Source organism: Prinia subflava, chromosome 2 (genome assembly GCF_021018805.1).
Source record: "Prinia subflava isolate CZ2003 ecotype Zambia chromosome 2, Cam_Psub_1.2, whole genome shotgun sequence".
In the NCBI taxonomy this organism is placed as follows: domain Eukaryota; kingdom Metazoa; phylum Chordata; class Aves; order Passeriformes; family Cisticolidae; genus Prinia; species Prinia subflava.
The window spans coordinates 113,394,508-113,410,917 of record NC_086248.1 but is presented as its reverse complement, the minus strand read 5'-3'; the positions used below and the strand labels follow the sequence as shown (position 1 = coordinate 113,410,917).

General features: G+C 61.1%; 1 protein-coding gene across 1 annotated transcript; it reads left to right on the top strand.

Annotated features, from left to right (window-relative positions):
- Positions 1-899: 899 nt before the first annotated feature.
- SRF (serum response factor) lies at positions 900-13,234 on the top strand. Its single transcript, XM_063391703.1, has 7 exons — positions 900-1,349; positions 2,575-2,841; positions 7,675-7,933; positions 10,023-10,148; positions 10,791-10,982; positions 11,497-11,573; positions 11,806-13,234. Exons 1-7 carry the CDS (start codon positions 912-914, stop codon positions 11,899-11,901), a joined length of 1,455 nt encoding a protein of 484 aa, XP_063247773.1. The 5' UTR covers positions 900-911; the 3' UTR covers positions 11,902-13,234.
- Positions 13,235-16,410: the final 3,176 nt, after the last annotated feature.

Below are 16,410 nucleotides of genomic sequence, written 5' to 3'. Positions count from 1 at the left end.
CCTCTCGCACCTCTGCTGTCCTGTGTGCTGTCCCTGTGCCGGGAGGGCCCGGCTCACACTGCACGCAGGATGTGACCTGGGCCGAGCGCTTGGGGCATCGGACGTGCAGGGCCCGGGGCTGGGCAGCCCCTTCTCCCTGTGCAGGTGTCTGTCCCACCGCGCCGGGCCGCGGGACAGACCCGCAGCCTCCCCCCGGGGCTTTGCAGGCAGCTGCTCCCATCCTGTGCAAGGGGAGAGCTTTTCTCCAGAGCCCGTGATCCGCCCGCCTCCAGCGCTGTGTGCTTGGCACGGAGCTGCCTCGGTCCTGATTCCCGCGCCCTGCCGGTGCCTCCGCGGCAGCGAGCCCAGAGGCGGTGCCAGCCGCCGGGCTGCGGCGGTGCCGGGGCAGCGCCGGTGGCACGGCCGGAGCCGGGCGCGGAGCCCGGGGATGGCGAGGCGGGCGATCTCCGCGCCACGTGCTGCGGCCCCCGCGAGGCCCCGCGCGCCCGGAGCAGGCGGGGGACAGCGGGGCGGCGGCGGGGCCGTCCCGGCGCTCGGTGCCCGCCCCGCCCGCTGCCCGGGCCCGCTCCGGCTGCGCGGGCGCGCGGTCCCTTTAAGAGCCGCCCTGCGTGCTCCGGCCCGGCCGTGACGCGCGCGCGGCCCGGCCGTATGCAAATCAAACGCCAAGCGGCGGCCAATGGGCGGCGGCGCCGGGCGGGCGCGGGCCAATGGCGTGGCGCCTCCCGCCGGGGCGCCGTCTCGCCCCATATAAGGAGCGGCCTGGCCATAAAAGGCAACATTGTATCGCTTTATATGGGGGCGGCGCGGCGCGGCGGGGGCGGCGGCGCAGCGGGGCCGTGAGCGCGGAGCGCGGCGGGGACATGGCGGGCCCGGCCTGACCCGGCCCGACCCGACCCGCGCTCGCCGCCGCGATGTTGCCGAGCCAGGCCGGGGCCGGGAACGGCGCCCCCGCCGCGCTGGCCCGCGGCTCGGGGCTGGGCCGGTCGCCGGTGCCGCGTGGGGCGAACGGCGGCGGGGCGGCGGCGGGGGCGCCCGGGGGCTGCCTGAAACGGGAGACGCTGTACAGCGGCAGCGAGGGCGACTCGGAGTCTGCCGAGGAGGAGGAGCTGGGCGGCGAGCGGCGCGGCGTGAAGCGTGGCCTGGCCGAGGCGGCGGCGGCGGCGGCGGGGCCCGCGGCGGGAGCGGCGGCGGCGGCCGCCTACAGCGGCGGCGGGGGCGGCGGGGCCGTGAGCGGCGCCAAGCCCGGCAAGAAGACGCGGGGCCGGGTGAAGATCAAGATGGAGTTCATCGACAACAAGCTGCGGCGCTACACCACCTTCAGCAAGAGGAAGACCGGCATCATGAAGAAGGTGCGGCCCCGCCACTCCGGCCGGGCGGGGGGGGCGGCCGGCACCCACCTGTCCGTGCGAGCCCCGGCCCGGAGCGGGCGCCGCGCGGGCCGCGGGCCGTGCCCGGAAACGGCCGCGGCTTCCCCGTCCCGCGGGCGGGCCCGGGGGGGCGGCACGGCCCGGCCCCGGCCCCTTCCGGGCGCGGAGCGGGAGCCCCGGTGCCGGCGGTGCCGCCGTGCTCGGCGGTCCCCGGGCGTGCGCTGTGCCCGGGGAGGCCCATCCCGGCGCGGCGTCCAGCCCCGGGCGGAGCTGAGCGGTGCCCGCGGCGCCGTGAGCCGCCGGCAGAACGCCGAGTGCTCGGTGGCACAGCTGCGCTGCCCCGGCCCGCCGAGGCCCGGGACCTGCTGCTGCGGCCACAGAAGGGACCGAGGCCGCCTCCCGGCCGGTCCGGAGTGCAACCCGTGGTTCCCGGTGTGCAAAGACAGATTAGGAACTTGGGGATTTTGGATGCTGCTGGCTGATCTGCATCCCTGGTGGTGCTCACAGCATCTTGTGAACAGCTGGGCAGTGCTGCATGCCAGCTCAGCTGGGCATCGTGCACCCCGGCAGGGTGGGAATGGGTGTGAGGTACTGCTGGGCACGTCCTGCGTGTGTGGGACCACGGGACGTAGAGTGAGGCCATCCTGTCTGCAGGAGCTCGTGTGAGAGCACTGGGTGTGCAGTGATGGCACATGAGGAGTGCACTTCCTAGTGCACAGGTATTCCTCACCTGGGGCATGGTGGCCTCGCTGCAGGGGTGCCTGGGTGCAGCTGCGCTCAGAAATTTGGAGTCTGGGAGGGAAATCTGGGTCAGAGCCTGGATGTTGGTGAGGGGAATGAGGCAGCAGAGATGTGTGCCAAGTGACACCACTCAGAGGTGAGGTGAGGGAGGCACCCAGACATGTCCAGAGAGGGCAGTGGGATTTCCCGAATGGAGATAGTCCCGTGTTCCCACGTTCTCAGAGGCTGTGTGGAGGGCACCGCTCTGCCCACGGCCTCCTGGCATGTGCTAGAGGGGATCAGTTCAGCCTGCAGGGAGCCAGTCTCGGGTTGGTTTCAGAGGCCACAGGCTCCTCTGGGGAGGCAGGGAGCTGAGGCTGGTGTGGAGAGAAGGAAAAGCCGTTCTGGGAAGGTGGGGACACGCGGGGACTCTGTGCGTTGTCCCTGTCACCCGTGACTCCCCGCTCTTCCCTCGTGCTGCTGGCAGGCCTACGAGCTCTCCACGCTGACGGGCACCCAGGTGCTGCTGCTGGTGGCCAGCGAGACGGGCCACGTGTACACGTTTGCCACGCGGAAGCTGCAGCCCATGATCACCAGCGAGACGGGGAAGGCGCTGATCCAGACGTGCCTCAACTCCCCGGACTCGCCGCCGCGCTCGGACCCCACCACCGACCAGCGCATGAGCGCCACCGGCTTCGAGGAGACCGACCTCACCTACCAGGTGTCCGAGTCTGACAGCAGCGGGGAGACCAAGGTACCGTCCTGGGCACCCCGGGAGGCTGGGGGGTGCTGGGGGGTCTGGCCAGCCCCAGCCCTCCTCAAACAGCAGTGCTGGGAGTGGGGATGAGCCCCTGTCGCTGTGACTGCGGCGGGCTCATGTTATCTCATGCTCGTGTCCTGTCGGGGCTGGCTGGCCCCTGGCTGGCAGCAGCAGTGATTGAAGGAGGGAGGCAGGCGGGTGGCAGGTACCCTGGCCCTGGCAGCGTGGCTCCCCGCTGGCCCAGCCCACCCCCCTGGCCAGCTTTCAGCACTGTTATCTCTCCCCAGGCGTCTCCATGCTCTCACACTCATTGATAAAAATTTGATTCTGCCTCCATGGCCTTATAAGGCCTGGTTTCCCTCGCCAGAGTCCCTGGCAGGGCCCCTCACATTCCTTATAAGCTGCAGCTGTCTCTTGCTTTGGTGCTGTTTTGGAAGGGGGCAGGGAGGACATGGGGAATGGAAACATTTGGCCGGACAGCCCATGTCTGCTCCCTGCCTGTTGTCCCTGCAGACGCTGGCCCCTGCCTGCCCGTGTCACTTGTGGCCTGCTGCCCGGGGTGGCCTGGCTGTGGGTGCAGAGCTGGGCAGAGTCAGCTTTTCTGCTGGAAGGGCCCTGTGCTGTCCCTGCCCTCCCTGGCGCTGTTCCTCAGGGCTGTGTCCCACGTCCTGCCGCCTCCTGGGCAGCCTGGGGCTCTCATCCACAGGTGCCTGGAGATGGCAGGCAGGGAAGTTTGTGGTGCAACCCTGGGATGCCAGGCTGAGTTTGGGGCTGTGCCACTGCTGTGTGCAGTTCTGCTGGGTGCTGGGGGTTAGAACAGCCCTGCTGTACCTGTGCTTGTGTCGTGGGTGCCAGGCTTGCTGCTGAAGTGTGCTTCCCTTGGTCTTGTCACTGGAGCTCTCCAGCTGTCTGTGCTCAAGCCCCACAGCACCTTGGCATGCAGTAGCCTCTAGACGTGGAGCAGACAGAGCCTGGAGACCTCTTTGCTGTCATTGCACAGGCAGAGAGTGCAGCCCTGAGACGTGTCTGGGGCTGTTCAGCTGCCTGTTTCTGTGCTGTGACACCACAACAGCTCTGGTCACGGTGCTGCTGGGTACCCCCTGTTCCTCAGTGTCCCCTTCCCACATGTGTGCAGGGCTGCACCAAGCAAAAGCTTATTGCTGCTGAGCCTGAGAAGCATCAGCAGCCACAGAGATCCCTGCAGGCAGAGGAGCTGTGGGAGTGTGCCTGGAGTCTGTGTGCTGCAGCCCTTAAGAGGATGGTCCCTGCTGGTGAGGTCCCAGCAGCAGTCCTGGCTGTCCCAGCCTGGCGTGTCTTCCCTGGGTGCTCCTGTTGCTAGTCTGAGCTGTGCCAGCCCTATCCAGCAGGCAAAGGAGCCTTCTAACACCAGCAGCCTCTCCCTGGTGCAGCCTGTGTTTGTGAGGAATTGTGCCTGCTGGGCTGCTCCTGGATGAAAAGGCAGGTCCTGTGGGTGTTTGGTAATGAGACAAATTACCTGTCCCTGTCAGGAGACTTGTCCACATCATCTCCCTTTGTGCTCTTCCTGGAAGTCCTGCTAGTTGGCCCCGAGGGAGCTGTGCCCTTGGGGCGCAGTTACTCCACAGAGGCTTTCTGACACAACTTCTGCATTCTCCCTGTCTGATGCAACCCTGAGAGCTCCATCCCAGTGCTCGGGCTTGGTGGCCACTGCCAGGTTTGGTGAGGGGCTGAGGAGCCCAATGGCCCTGCTAAATGCTAAATTCTGACTAAATGCACCCCTGCCATGGCAGGCCCTGGGCACAGGGCTGTCCTGCTGTGCCTTCTGCAGCCTGGCGGGTGCTCGGGCACAGACCAGCTCAATTCACACAGACCAAGAAGGCTTCTGAGGATGGAAGGAGCCTGTGCAGGGGCCATGCTGAGGCTGGGTGGTGCTCAAGGCTGGGGTACAGGTGCCTCACTGGAGGAGGTGACAGGAGGTTCAGTGCCCGGACTGTCAGGTCCAGCCGTGTGGGATGCTCCAAAAGGCTCCCTGGCCTTGCTCTGTGGACTCTGCCTCCCAGATGTCTGTATGGACAGAACCTGCCTGTGTTCAGTGCTGCAGCGGAGTGGGGAGACAGTGCAGCCAGGCTGTCACCTGCAGTCAGCAGCTGCTGGTTATCCCTCTGTGCTCCACCAGCAGCAGCTCTGAAATCCTCCTGCAGTGCCAGAGCCAGCTCCCTGCTGCGTGCTGGGCTGGGGCTTGCTGTGCTTTTGAGACAGTAACTGTATCCTCATGAGGATACCTCTCTCATCTTTGCAGACCCCAAGGACTGCCTGTGTGCAGTGTCCTGGGTGTGCTTGTGTGGGAAAGGATATTTCAGAGGGAGCTCAGGGGCTCTAGATTGGGGTGAGAGCATGGGAGTAGCCCTGATCTGCTCATCTCCCTGGAATGGGAAAGTGTGGGACTTTGTGCTGTATCTGGAACACAGACCAAGTGTTGGAGACCACTTTGGGGTTTCTCGTATACCTCTGAGGCCTGTTGTCCTGCTACACCTGTGTAATAATTCTGTCTGGGGGGCCTGGCCAGTGCTGAACAGTCCCTAAAAGGTGTGGAGTGGGGTTGTTTCTGTCCCAAGACCTTGCTGTGGTCCAGGATGGGCACAGCTGGCCTGGGCTGTGCCCTGTGACCCCCTCATGCTGCAGAGCAGTGCTGTGGGTCTGTGCTGCACCTCTGCTGGGTGCTGCACCTCTGCTGGGTGCTGCTTTTGCAGGCACTGAGGTTTGCTCTGGGCTGGAATGGATGCGCAGCAGGGTGAGGAAGGGAGGAGCTTTCAGGGCTGCTGTGTGCCTCAGGGTTTGTCCCTGGGGTGGTGTCTGCTGAAGTGGCCCATGAGGTGCCTCATGCCTGTGGTCTGGGCTTTGCAGGGTGCTGGGCAGAGCCAAGGTGCCCAGGGGATCGCTGAGGCACCCCAGACAGTCAGGAGGAGATGGCAGTGGGTGTCAAATCCCAACGTCTCTCCCAGCTCTCTTTCTGCCTTGGGAGCTGTTGCTGCAGCCCTAGAGAGGCACAATAAAGGAATCCCAGTCTCAGCAGAGTAGGGAGGGCAGAGATGGGCTGTGTGTGGTTCAAGTCTGTTGCCACAGCATCTCTCCCAGGCACCTTTGTTTTGTACTGGCATTTGCTTTTCTAGGGAGCCCTGAGAATCTCCCTGAGCAGAGAACTGTGACCTTTCTGGGATGCCTTCTCCAGGCCTGGGAGTATGGATTGGGGCTGAGTGCTGAGTGCCCTGGCTGCTGGGGGTTATATCTCATGGGTGTACTGCTTTAGAGCTGTCGCTGGGGATGAGGAGCCCTGGCTTTTCCAGCTGGGAACGGCACCTGCCCTGCCCAACTCTGCCCTGTCTCCCACGTGGGGAGGGCACCCACATCTCTCCTGTGGGATGGCAGGAGTTTGTGGTTGAGCTAATGGAAAGTGCCTCTGCTGGGCTTTGCTCTGTTATCACGTGCCTCTTCTAATTTGGACTTGAGGGACTCTGGTGCCAAGGCAGAGGGGTGTTGCTCTCCTCCCTCCCTGGGCCCTGGGGCACGACTGAGTGCCTGGGATTGGATCCCCCTGTCCAAAATGGGCTGCCTTCCCTTTTTTAGCTGTTCGTTGAGCTGTGAATTCCTTGCTCCTGGCAGCCTGACAAGCTGGGAACAAGGCTTAGCACGTGGGAGAGCTGGGCCCACCAGCTGCAGTGGGAGGGGTGGGAGTGTGGCAGCCTTAACTCTTGCCAGGCGTGCTGGCAGCTGTGTCAGGGCACGGGGACAGCAGGCTGCCTGTGCTCTGTGCCCTGGGCTCCGTGGAGCAGCGCGCTCTCAGGGTGCTCTGGGCCACAGGAGTGGGCCAGGAGAGGAGTCACGGGCACCCTGGGTATTCCAGAGGGGATTTGGGGGATGGAGGCACGGTAGGTGACGTGTGATGCCAGAGGCAGCAGGAATCACGCTGGGCTTGCTGGGTTCCTGCAGATCCAAGGCACATCCAGACACATGCCTTGTGGCTGTGCAGGCTAACGTGTTACTGCAGCCTGGCGCACGCGCTGCTCCCTTGCTGGCACACCTGGGCTGCCAGTCTCTCAGGCCCAGCACAGAGCCTCGTGCTGCTGCTCAGCCCCTCTGGCTGGGCTGTCCCTGGGCAGCCACGGAGCTCTGATGCTCCCTGCAGGGCTGTGCTGGCTGGAGTGGACACGTGGGGTGCTCTGGAAGCGTTTGCCTCACGCCCATCTCCTGCAGTGGACTGGCACAGAGGTGCTTCCCGCGCTCGGGCTCTCCTGGCCTCTGCCTCAGGAGATGTGTGGAGGCATTCCCCAGGCCCTGCCAGGGCTGCTCTCAGGGCAGCTGCTGGCTTCGGGCCTCCCTGGTGCCCAGTTTGCCTTTAGTCACCTCTCCCCTGTCCCTTCCAGCGTCCAGCTGCCTTTAGGAGCCAGGTCTCAGCTTGTGCTTGGCCGTGTGTTTCCTGCCCTAGGGGAAGTGCTGTGTGTTCCTGACAGGAGACTCTGTGCCTCTATGTTTGTCCCTGCAGGGCTGCTCTTGCCTGGTGTGTGCCAAAACGAGGCTGTTCCCTTCTCAGACATTTTGGGGACTCCCGGGGAGTGGAGCGGTTGCTGTGTCCCCTGGTGTGTGGCAGGGAGGGCTCTCAGGGGACCTCTGTGGCCCCGGGCCTGCATCCAGAGTTTACGCGGAGCTCTCTGCAGCTCTCCTCGTGTTTGTGCAAGCAGCCCTTCTCTGCTCCCCTGGCTGTGCTCCACGTGCTGGCAGCAGGCTCTGGGGGTATGGTTTGGCAAGGGGACGCAGCCCGGGTTTGGTCTGCCACACTCTCTCCTTCCCCAGGACGCCCTGAAGCCCGCGTTCACCGTCACCAACCTGCCGGGAACGACGTCCATCCCGACAGCCCCCACCACCTCCACCTCCATGCAGGTCAGCAGCGGCCCGTCCTTCCCCATCACCAACTACCTGGCGCCCGTGTCGGCCAGCATCAGCCCCAGCGCCGTCACCAGCGCCAACGGCACCGTGCTCAAGACCACCGGGGCCAGCGCCGTCACGTCGGGGGGCCTCATGCCCATACCCACCGGCTTCACCCTCATGTCAGGTCAGTGCCTCCCGAGTCTCTGCACCTGGAGCTGCTGCTGTTCTCCTGGGGGCAGAAGGGATGCAGGGGACCTGGGGGCAGAAGGGACGCAGGGGACCTGGGGGCAGAAGGGACGCAGGGTGGCTGCTGCTGCCAGGTGAGCCGGGCTGTGACTCCATGCTCAAACCCAGCCAGTGGCTGGGGAAGGGTCAGGCAGTGACAGTCCCTCAGAGTGCTGCCAGTGCTGCTGGCCCTGCTGCTGGGAGCTGAGCTGAGACCCCAGGGCAGCACTGAGGCGCCTGGAGGGAGCAAAAAGAGCAGGTGGTGACCAAGCCTTTCTTTCTCCCTCCTTTGGACAGGTGCTGCCCTTTCTCCGGGGCCCCCTGCCATTCCCCTCTCTCAGTCACAGCCTCACCCCCTGCTTCTTTGCAGCCAGCAGGGCCAGCTGGGCACGGGGACAGCTGCAGCAGGCACAGCTGGCAGTCTGCCACCCCCTGCCAGAGCCGGAGGGCAGACTGTGGCACTGGCAGCTCAGCACTCGCTTCTCCTCTTGCCAGAGGTGGGGGATTGAGGTGTCTGCGGGTCCTGGGCCTGGCCACAGAGCTGACCCCTGACTGTGGAAGCACTGGGGAGGCAGAGCACAGGGAGCCCTGGCTGTGGCTGCTGGGAGAGGTGGGAAGACAGGGCAGAAAATGCCTGGCATAGGCAGGAGCAGCATCCTGGGGGATGCAGACCGAGGGCAGCAGTGGATTTCCAGTCTCGTGCCCCAGGGCTTGGCCTGTGGCTGACAAATGCAGCAGAGGCAGGTCCCTAGTGCACATGTGCTGAGGATGGACTGTGCTGCTAGAACGGATGGAGGGACAGCACAGGGGCTCACGTGCCCAGTGGTTGTTTATTGAGTGCTGGCATTTGGCTCTGAGAAGCTGCCCCTGCTTCTGTGTTTGTATCTGCACCCACCGTGCAGGGGATGGCTTAGGGGAGACACAGAGCAGAGTGATGGTGCTGCTCTGCTGCCCTGTGTGCACTGGCCTTTGTAGGAATTCCTTCTTGTTCTGAGTTCAGGCTCTCCAGGTGTTTGTTTCTGGTCTGGACATGGTCCTGCATGGAGTTTCAGAGTAGGGCTGGGCTCTCCTCTGTGGTGGCAGCCATCATCTGAGGACCAGCACTGAGTGACACAGTATTTCCCTTTGTGCCCAAGTCCGTGACTCTGGTAACTTCTGTGCTTTCTTGGAATGCTCAGGGCTCCTGGGGGCCTGGGCAGACATCAGGCTCCCATTCAGGGGAACTGGATTTCCCTGGTGGTCTGGAGGAGATAGGGGAATAACTGATGTGTGTCTCTGGGGTGTGGTGTGTGGGGAAATGCCCAGTCTGAGCAAGCTGGCCAGTGATTCTTGTTCTCTGGCATCCCTGGCTCCTCCCTCTGGAGGCAGGACCTCAGCCTCAGGAAATGTTTCTGTGCCGAGCTGTGTTTCTGGATCTGAAGTGCCTTGCAGGGAGTGGTCTGGGACAGAGGCTGTGTGGCTGCAGCCCTGGGATGCACACCTTGAGACCAGGTGTTGTCTAATCCCTCTGTAGGGCACTGTAGTGTCCTTAGGGCCACAAGTGAGAGCTGCACCCTGAGTGCCCAGTGGAGGCTGGGGCTGGGCTCCAGAGTGTGAGGGCAGCAGAGCCCAGCTGGTGTGGGCTTCTGGGCTCTTGTGGCTCCACTCGGTGCAGCAAGGGGATCCTTGCAGAGCTGGCTCCTCACTGGGAGGAAAGGCTGGGCCCTCTCCTCCCCACATCTGTTCTGTGTCTTAGTGGAACCAGGAATGGCAAGGAGGATCCCAGATGTTCCTGACCCAGGGCTGGGAGTTGAGCAAAAGCTGTTATTGTGGCCTTTTCTTCCCTCTCGGAGCTTTGTGGTCCAGTTAATCCTTTCTTGGCCCACGTGCCAGGAAGGAGCAGGTGTTGGTCTCTGGTTTCTGCCCCTCGCTGCCTCTGTGTAGCCTCGCCAAGGGCAGCACAGAGCTGTGCTGTGGGGCTGTGTGCAGCCAGAGAGGGACCAGGGGGCTTTCCCCACAGTGTCTGGATCCCTGTGGGGCCAGGCTCACGGGCTCCTCTCTCTCCCCAGGTGGCACCATGGCTCAGCAGGTTCCAGTCCAGGCAATCCAGGTGCACCAGGCACCGCAGCAAACGTCTCCCTCTAGTGACAGCAGCACTGACCTTACCCAGACCTCTTCCAGCGGAACAGATATTGGTAACCACCCTCTGCCTGCCTTCCTGACCTCTGCTGAAAGCAGCCCACACCTGCCTGCCCCGAGCCTGCTCCTTCAGGCCAGCTCTCCCCGAGGCTTTCCCACAGTTTCCCAGGTTCATCCATCCCTGTTGGCAGCTCCTGTGCTAGGCATAGGCCCCTTACAAGGGATTTCAGATACACCATCATCATCTGCTCTCCCTTGCAGCACGGAGCTGGGACAGGCTGCCCAGTTCTCAGGGGGGTTTCTGAGTGAGCCAGCATTGCCTCTAGCACGAGGCGTTGGCCCACATCTGCTTGAGACTTACTGTCTGTGCAGAAGGCATCTCTTTGTCAGCAGAATCCCAGTTCAGGTGCCTCGATGCAGGCTGAACCTAGTTCAGCAGCTCCATTAAAATTTCACTGGGGAATTGAGATACAGGTTGAATTTAGTCCTGGGATGTGTGGCTACCGTGTTTTCCTGCCCCTTGGCACTCATGAAAGGAGAGGTTTGAGCTCTCCTGCGTGATCCCCGGGGCTCTTGCCCAGGAGCTTGGAGGACAAGGATGGGCACCGCCATGGCACAGCACCCAGGGGTGGCCGGGGTGGGGTGCCCAGCGGGCGGGTCCCTTCTCTGTGCTGACATGCCATCTGTCCTGGTGGCAGTGACCCTCCCGGCGACCATCATGACGTCGTCCGTGCCAACCACCGTGGGCGGCCACATGATGTACCCCAGCCCGCACGCGGTGATGTACGCGCCCACCTCCGGCCTGGCCGACGGCGGGCTCGCGGTGCTCAACGCCTTCCCGCAGGCGCCCTCGGCGATGCAGGTGTCCCACGGCCAGGTGCAGGATCAGGGTAAGGCAGCTGGGCAGGGCAGGGCCCCCCGAGAGTGCTCCCCTGGCACCCGGGTTTTCCTCAGCCCATCCGTGTTTGTGCCAGGTGTTGATCGCGGAGGGTTTCCTTCGCAGCAGCTCCACAAAGGACTGGCGAGGGCGGTGCTCAGTGTGTGTTTTTAGTCTTGCCCTTCTCTTGTGCAAAGGATTGCATGAGCTGTTGATGGGTGAAAAGGAGGGTGAGGGTTTCTGGGATGGGCAGTGTGTGGGCCAGGGTGCCAGGAGGCTCTGGAGAGGGTATGTGCTTGCATGATGGGGGAAAGTAGCAAGAAGCCACATGGGCAAGACTTGGATTGAGGCTTTGTGCCTGCTTCTCCCAGCATTTGGAAAACCAGTGCATGTGGCTTCCTACTGGAAGTCTCCATGTGTGCAGACAGGCAGCTTTGTCCTTGAGCAGCTCCACGGAGCTCACAGAAAGGATCCGTGGGGGAGCACTGCTTGAGGGACAGTGTCATTTGTGCTTCTCTGTGTGGCAGGTGGCGTTCCCCAAGTTTTCCTGACAGCCCCATCAGGCACGGTTCAGATCCCAGTCTCAGCTGTCCAGCTTCACCAGGTAGGCACAGAGCAGCACTCGCAGGTGTTCAGGGGTTACTCTCGCTCTTCCTCTGCCTGCACATCCTGTGTGTGTCTGGGCAGACACAGCAGGGTAGGATCAGTGCTGGGGCCTGGCAATGCGCTGCCCAGCCTGGGGTGAGGGGCTCGTGTCCCCTCGGTGTCCCCGCTGCCGGCACCCGCGGTCTCAGGGCACGCTGTCCCCAGCGGTTCCTCCTCCCTTCTCTCTCTAGATGGCTGTCATCGGGCAGCAGAGCAGCAGTGGCAGCAGCCTGACGGAGCTGCAGGTGGTCAACCTGGACACCTCACACAGCGCCAAGAGTGACTGAGAGGCCTCTGCTGCTGGCCTTCTGTGTCTGGCTCGGCGCGCCGGTGTCGGGGCTGGCAGCAACTCCTTCTCGTACAGACTGCACCAGTTATTTATTGTTGCCTTTTCACGTTTCCTTCATCCACACATGCACACACACACACGCGCTCGCCCACCCCCACACACACAGGCACGCGCGTGGGGCCGCAGGGCCCGCGGGGTGGGGCCGCGCAGGGCTGGGGGCGTCGGATGCTGCAATAGCTGCGCTTGTCTCACGCCAGCCAAAGAAACTTGTCTCTCGAGGGGAGGATTGCTCTGCACTGTAAATAAATACCGCAGGCCATTCCCAGCTGGAGGCTCTGGCTCCCTCTGGGCGCTCCGAGTCGCCTTGCCCACGAGTTGTGACTCCGCGCGGGGCTCGGCTCGGACCCGGAGCCGTGGTGCAGGAGCAGCTTGGAGCAGAGCGGGTTGTGGCTGTGCTGCTGGCCTCAGCAATGTGCCTTTGTGGGGTGACGGGTCCTGGCCGCAGCCGCTCCCCCTGGGCTCCGGACGGCACGGGGGGCCAGCGGGCACGTGCATCTGTGGGCCCGCGTGCCCTCTCCCCGGAGGGCAGGGCGCAGGCAGGGCCTGCCCTCCCGTATGCACTACAGTGAGCCCTCAGTGCCTCCCCGGGGCTGCCTGGCACGTCCCCAGCCCGCCTGGCCCTGCCCCGTGGCCGCCCTTGCACAGCGAGGGGGTCGAGAGGTGCCCAGGAACACAAAGATGCCCGGAGGGCTCCGGGGGCCCTGTGCTCTGCTCGGCCCCGCGCTCAGCCCTCGCACTGCTTCTGGACTCCCTGCACCCAGGGGAACGTGGCTGGGTCTGCCCTGCATCCCCCTGCAGCTCCAGCCAGCGCTTTCTGAATTTCTGTGTCTGATGCAAGGTGGAGAGACAAATGTCAAAGGGAAGAGCCCACAGGGCGCTGAGCTGCCGGGCAGGCCGCAGGCTCTTCCCCGAGCGCCAGGGTAACCTACGGGCTGTCCTGGGCTGGGGGGAGCAGCTGTGATGCCTGTACGGGCTCAGCAAGGCCGGGGAGAAGGGCTGGGGCGTGCTTGGTCCTGCATGGGAGTTGCTGTGAATGGCTCTGCTACCTAGCCCTGTCCCTGGAGGGAGAGTGAGCAAGTGAGAGAAGCTGCTGAATCCTTAGGGGAAGAAGCAGCTACTGTAACTTTTTTTTTTTTTTAAGTTAAAGACAAAAGAAGCCTTGGAGAAAAAAAAAAAAGAAAAAAAGAAAAAAAAGAAAATTACTTTATTTTTCTAAGTGTTAAACTCAGTATTTATGTAATTCTTTAAGGAATAAAAGTTTGGCTCCTGTACAGTTTTAATGGGGTTTGTACCAGGGGGATGGGAGAGGGGTGGGTGGGCGGGCACGGAGGCAGGAAAGGGGCCTTGCTTTTGAGTTTGTATTGTAACCTTGGACATGTTCCCTCAGCATTAGCGTTTAAGCTGCACTCTCCATCCACCAGCATGTGCCAGGGATCAAGCTGAACCGAGCGGGGTGCTTGTTTCCTGCTTCCCTGTCCCGAGGACTCCACACCCATCACTTGGGCTGGATGGGCAGAAGGCGAGTGGAGCAGGGGCTGGTCTCTGGAAGTGGTAAAGCTGTTTTTCAGCAGCAGGCAGCTGCAGTGTGCCCGGGAGCCAGAGGCAGCCTGGCTGTTCTGATCACCCATGTTCCCTTCTGCCCCGGGGGCCTGCAGCAGTTGTGTCACTGTCACCGCTCCTGGCGTGGAGCAGGGCTGCCTGAGGGACACGGTGTCCCCACTGCTCCCTGTGCTGAGTGACCAGCAGTGGCTGACCCCTGTTCCCCTGTGTGCTTGTGCAGGCAGTATCTCCTGAGCTCCTGCCTGATGATCTGGGCTGCAGTTGCCCCTCTGCAGCACAGATCTCCTCCAAGCTCCCTGTGCAGAGTTCCAGAAGGGTCTTTCAGCCCTCGATCTGGTGGCAGCCTGGGAAGGCCTTGTGGGGAGTGCAGTGGCCCATCTAGTGAGGGTGACATTGCCTGCTGCCTCCCCTTCGAATTCTTGCTCTAAGACTGATGCAAATCACGCAGCTCAGAGCTTGTGGGAGTGCTGAGCCGTGTCCCATGGCTGGGCATAGGAAACTACTCAGTGATGCTTCCAAAACCGTGTGGGTACCTAGGAGTTGATGCAGGGAGAAGCGTGGGGTCAGAGTTAGCGTTGTCCTTTGCCCCAGCACATCACTGTGGCCTGGCTTTGCTCTGCTTTGCTTCTGCTGGCACTGGAGCAGAGCTGTCGGGCCAGAAGGGCAGCAGAGCCCCTGCTGCTGAGGGTGTCTGACTGCATCCCCTCCCTGGCTCCCCAAGGGCAACGCTGGTTAAACGCTAATGGTGTATTTTATTTAAGTGCAGACTTGTAAGAACACTTGTGTATCAGGGAAATAATGGCATTTATTGTGTGGTGACATTTTTAGTTCATTTTACTGGTTTGAGGGGTGTGTGTGCGCGCGTGTGTGTGTGTGTGTACGCATAAGTGTGTGTGGGATTATTTTTTTTTTCCCTCCAGTTTCCAGGGTTGTGTTTCTGGAAGGATGTGGAAGTAATCACAGTACTATGTACAGAGCTTTCTTTTGTATTAAAAAAAAATTTACTCTTTCAATAAATGTTATCATTTTGTGCACAGATTTGGGATCTTGACCGTGTTTTGTGGGAGGGGATGGTGGACACAAACAAATGGGGATCAGGGGCAGATTTGTGTACTGAGGAGGATGGGGAGCTACCTGAGCATGGCGTGGCAAAGAGGGGCTCTTTGCAAGAGTCTCTGTCTCTGCTGCCTCCTGCACAGGCTATTCCTGACCCCCTGGAATTATCCTCTGGAGCCTCAGCCTAATGGCTGGGCCAGAGAGGGCCCTCTTTCCTGAAAGCTCTGGAATGATGTCCCCGGTGAGCAGGGCATGGTGCCAGCAAAGAGAAGTGAAAACCAGCAGTGAGGAGGAACGGGGAATTTGGAAAAAGGATTGTTCTAATTTGTGGGTGTTAACAGGAAGGAGCAGGGAGACTTGAATTCCCTGCAGAAAACTGCTATGAGTTTGCTATGAGCAATTAATTGAGAGCAGAGATTTCAAGAGCATCCACGGGATTCTGGAAAGGGAGTATCAATAGCATCAGCAGAGATCATGTGTACTAATGGAGAAGTCAAGAGAGCGGCTTGGAAACACAAATATTTACAACCCACCATTGCTGCCACAGGTTTAGAGGGTGGTCTCCATGAACTCATGCACCACAGCACAGTTTTATCCAGCCTATAATTAATTGCAATTATATTGTTTGGATTAATTGCTACTGCTATTGTAAAACATGGAATTTGTCTAATCCGTTGCATTAGTACTGAGGGTAGAAATTAGGTTGGGTACATACAAGTTGCTCCAGGATCAAATAAGAAAGCAAAGTCTCATCCAGTTAGCTATGATTTTAATGTTTCTTTATCATTTAAAACAAATCTTATCAGACTGATAGAAGCCTGCACCCCGAGGAAGAGAAGTATCACTGCGGACACAGAAAGAACTACACGAGGACACGCTGGTGAGCGAAGCAGGAAGAAAAAAAGGGGCGAGTTTATTTACAAAACTCAGTTTTATACATTTCTTCTGTGGTTTGTGGATTGGAGGATGGAATTCTACCTCTCAACCCACACTGGTCAAGCCAACTGTCAATCACCTTTCTCCTCCCACCTAGAAATATGTAAACAATGAAAGACAGCAAAACACGGCCAGTGTTTACAGTAGAAAGTGTGATAAGGTAACATTTCTGACTCCAATATGAAGAACCTTACAGAAGGCTTAGAAAAGTCTTCAAAACCAGGGTAACAGAGAAGTATGGGCAAAGAATAAGAATGTCGATTTTTTGGTATGGGCATTTCAGATCAGCTGGAAAGGAGCTGGAAGCAGGCCAGACTTGTGTGCAGCTGGTTTCTGCAGCAGGGACGAGACCAGGGCAGTGTCAGAGCCCCAGACCTGCCCGGAGCCAGCAGGGTGGGAGGAGGGGGCTGCAGGGCTGGAACCGCCCCAGGGCCGCGGGGCTGACACTGCTGCACTGCAACTCTTGATTCATGGTGCATTTGCAGTGATAATATTGGTGCTGACACGACAGGCTTTTAACCTGCCTGCCACCCACCCTGCTACAGCCCCTGACGAGGAGAATTAATCACCAGAGACATGGTACCAACACACAGCGCAGCATCACCTCGCTCCCAAAGAGCAGCTCGCTCCAGCAGCCTCCATTGGTTCTCATTTCTGACATTAGCCAGGGGAACCAGAGGGATTCCAGACTTTCGTGTTCTCCCACCGCTGCCCACGGCGCTGGGTGACAAACGATGGAGGGGCTGGAGCACCTCAGCTCTGGGGAAAGGCTGAGGGAGCCGGCTCATCCTGGAGAGGAGACCCTAAAGGGAACCTCAGCAGTGCCTGTCACAGTCTGCAGAGGGGTCACAGCACAGAGCAGGCTGTGTGGGGGCCGGGCAGCACCCAGAACCCT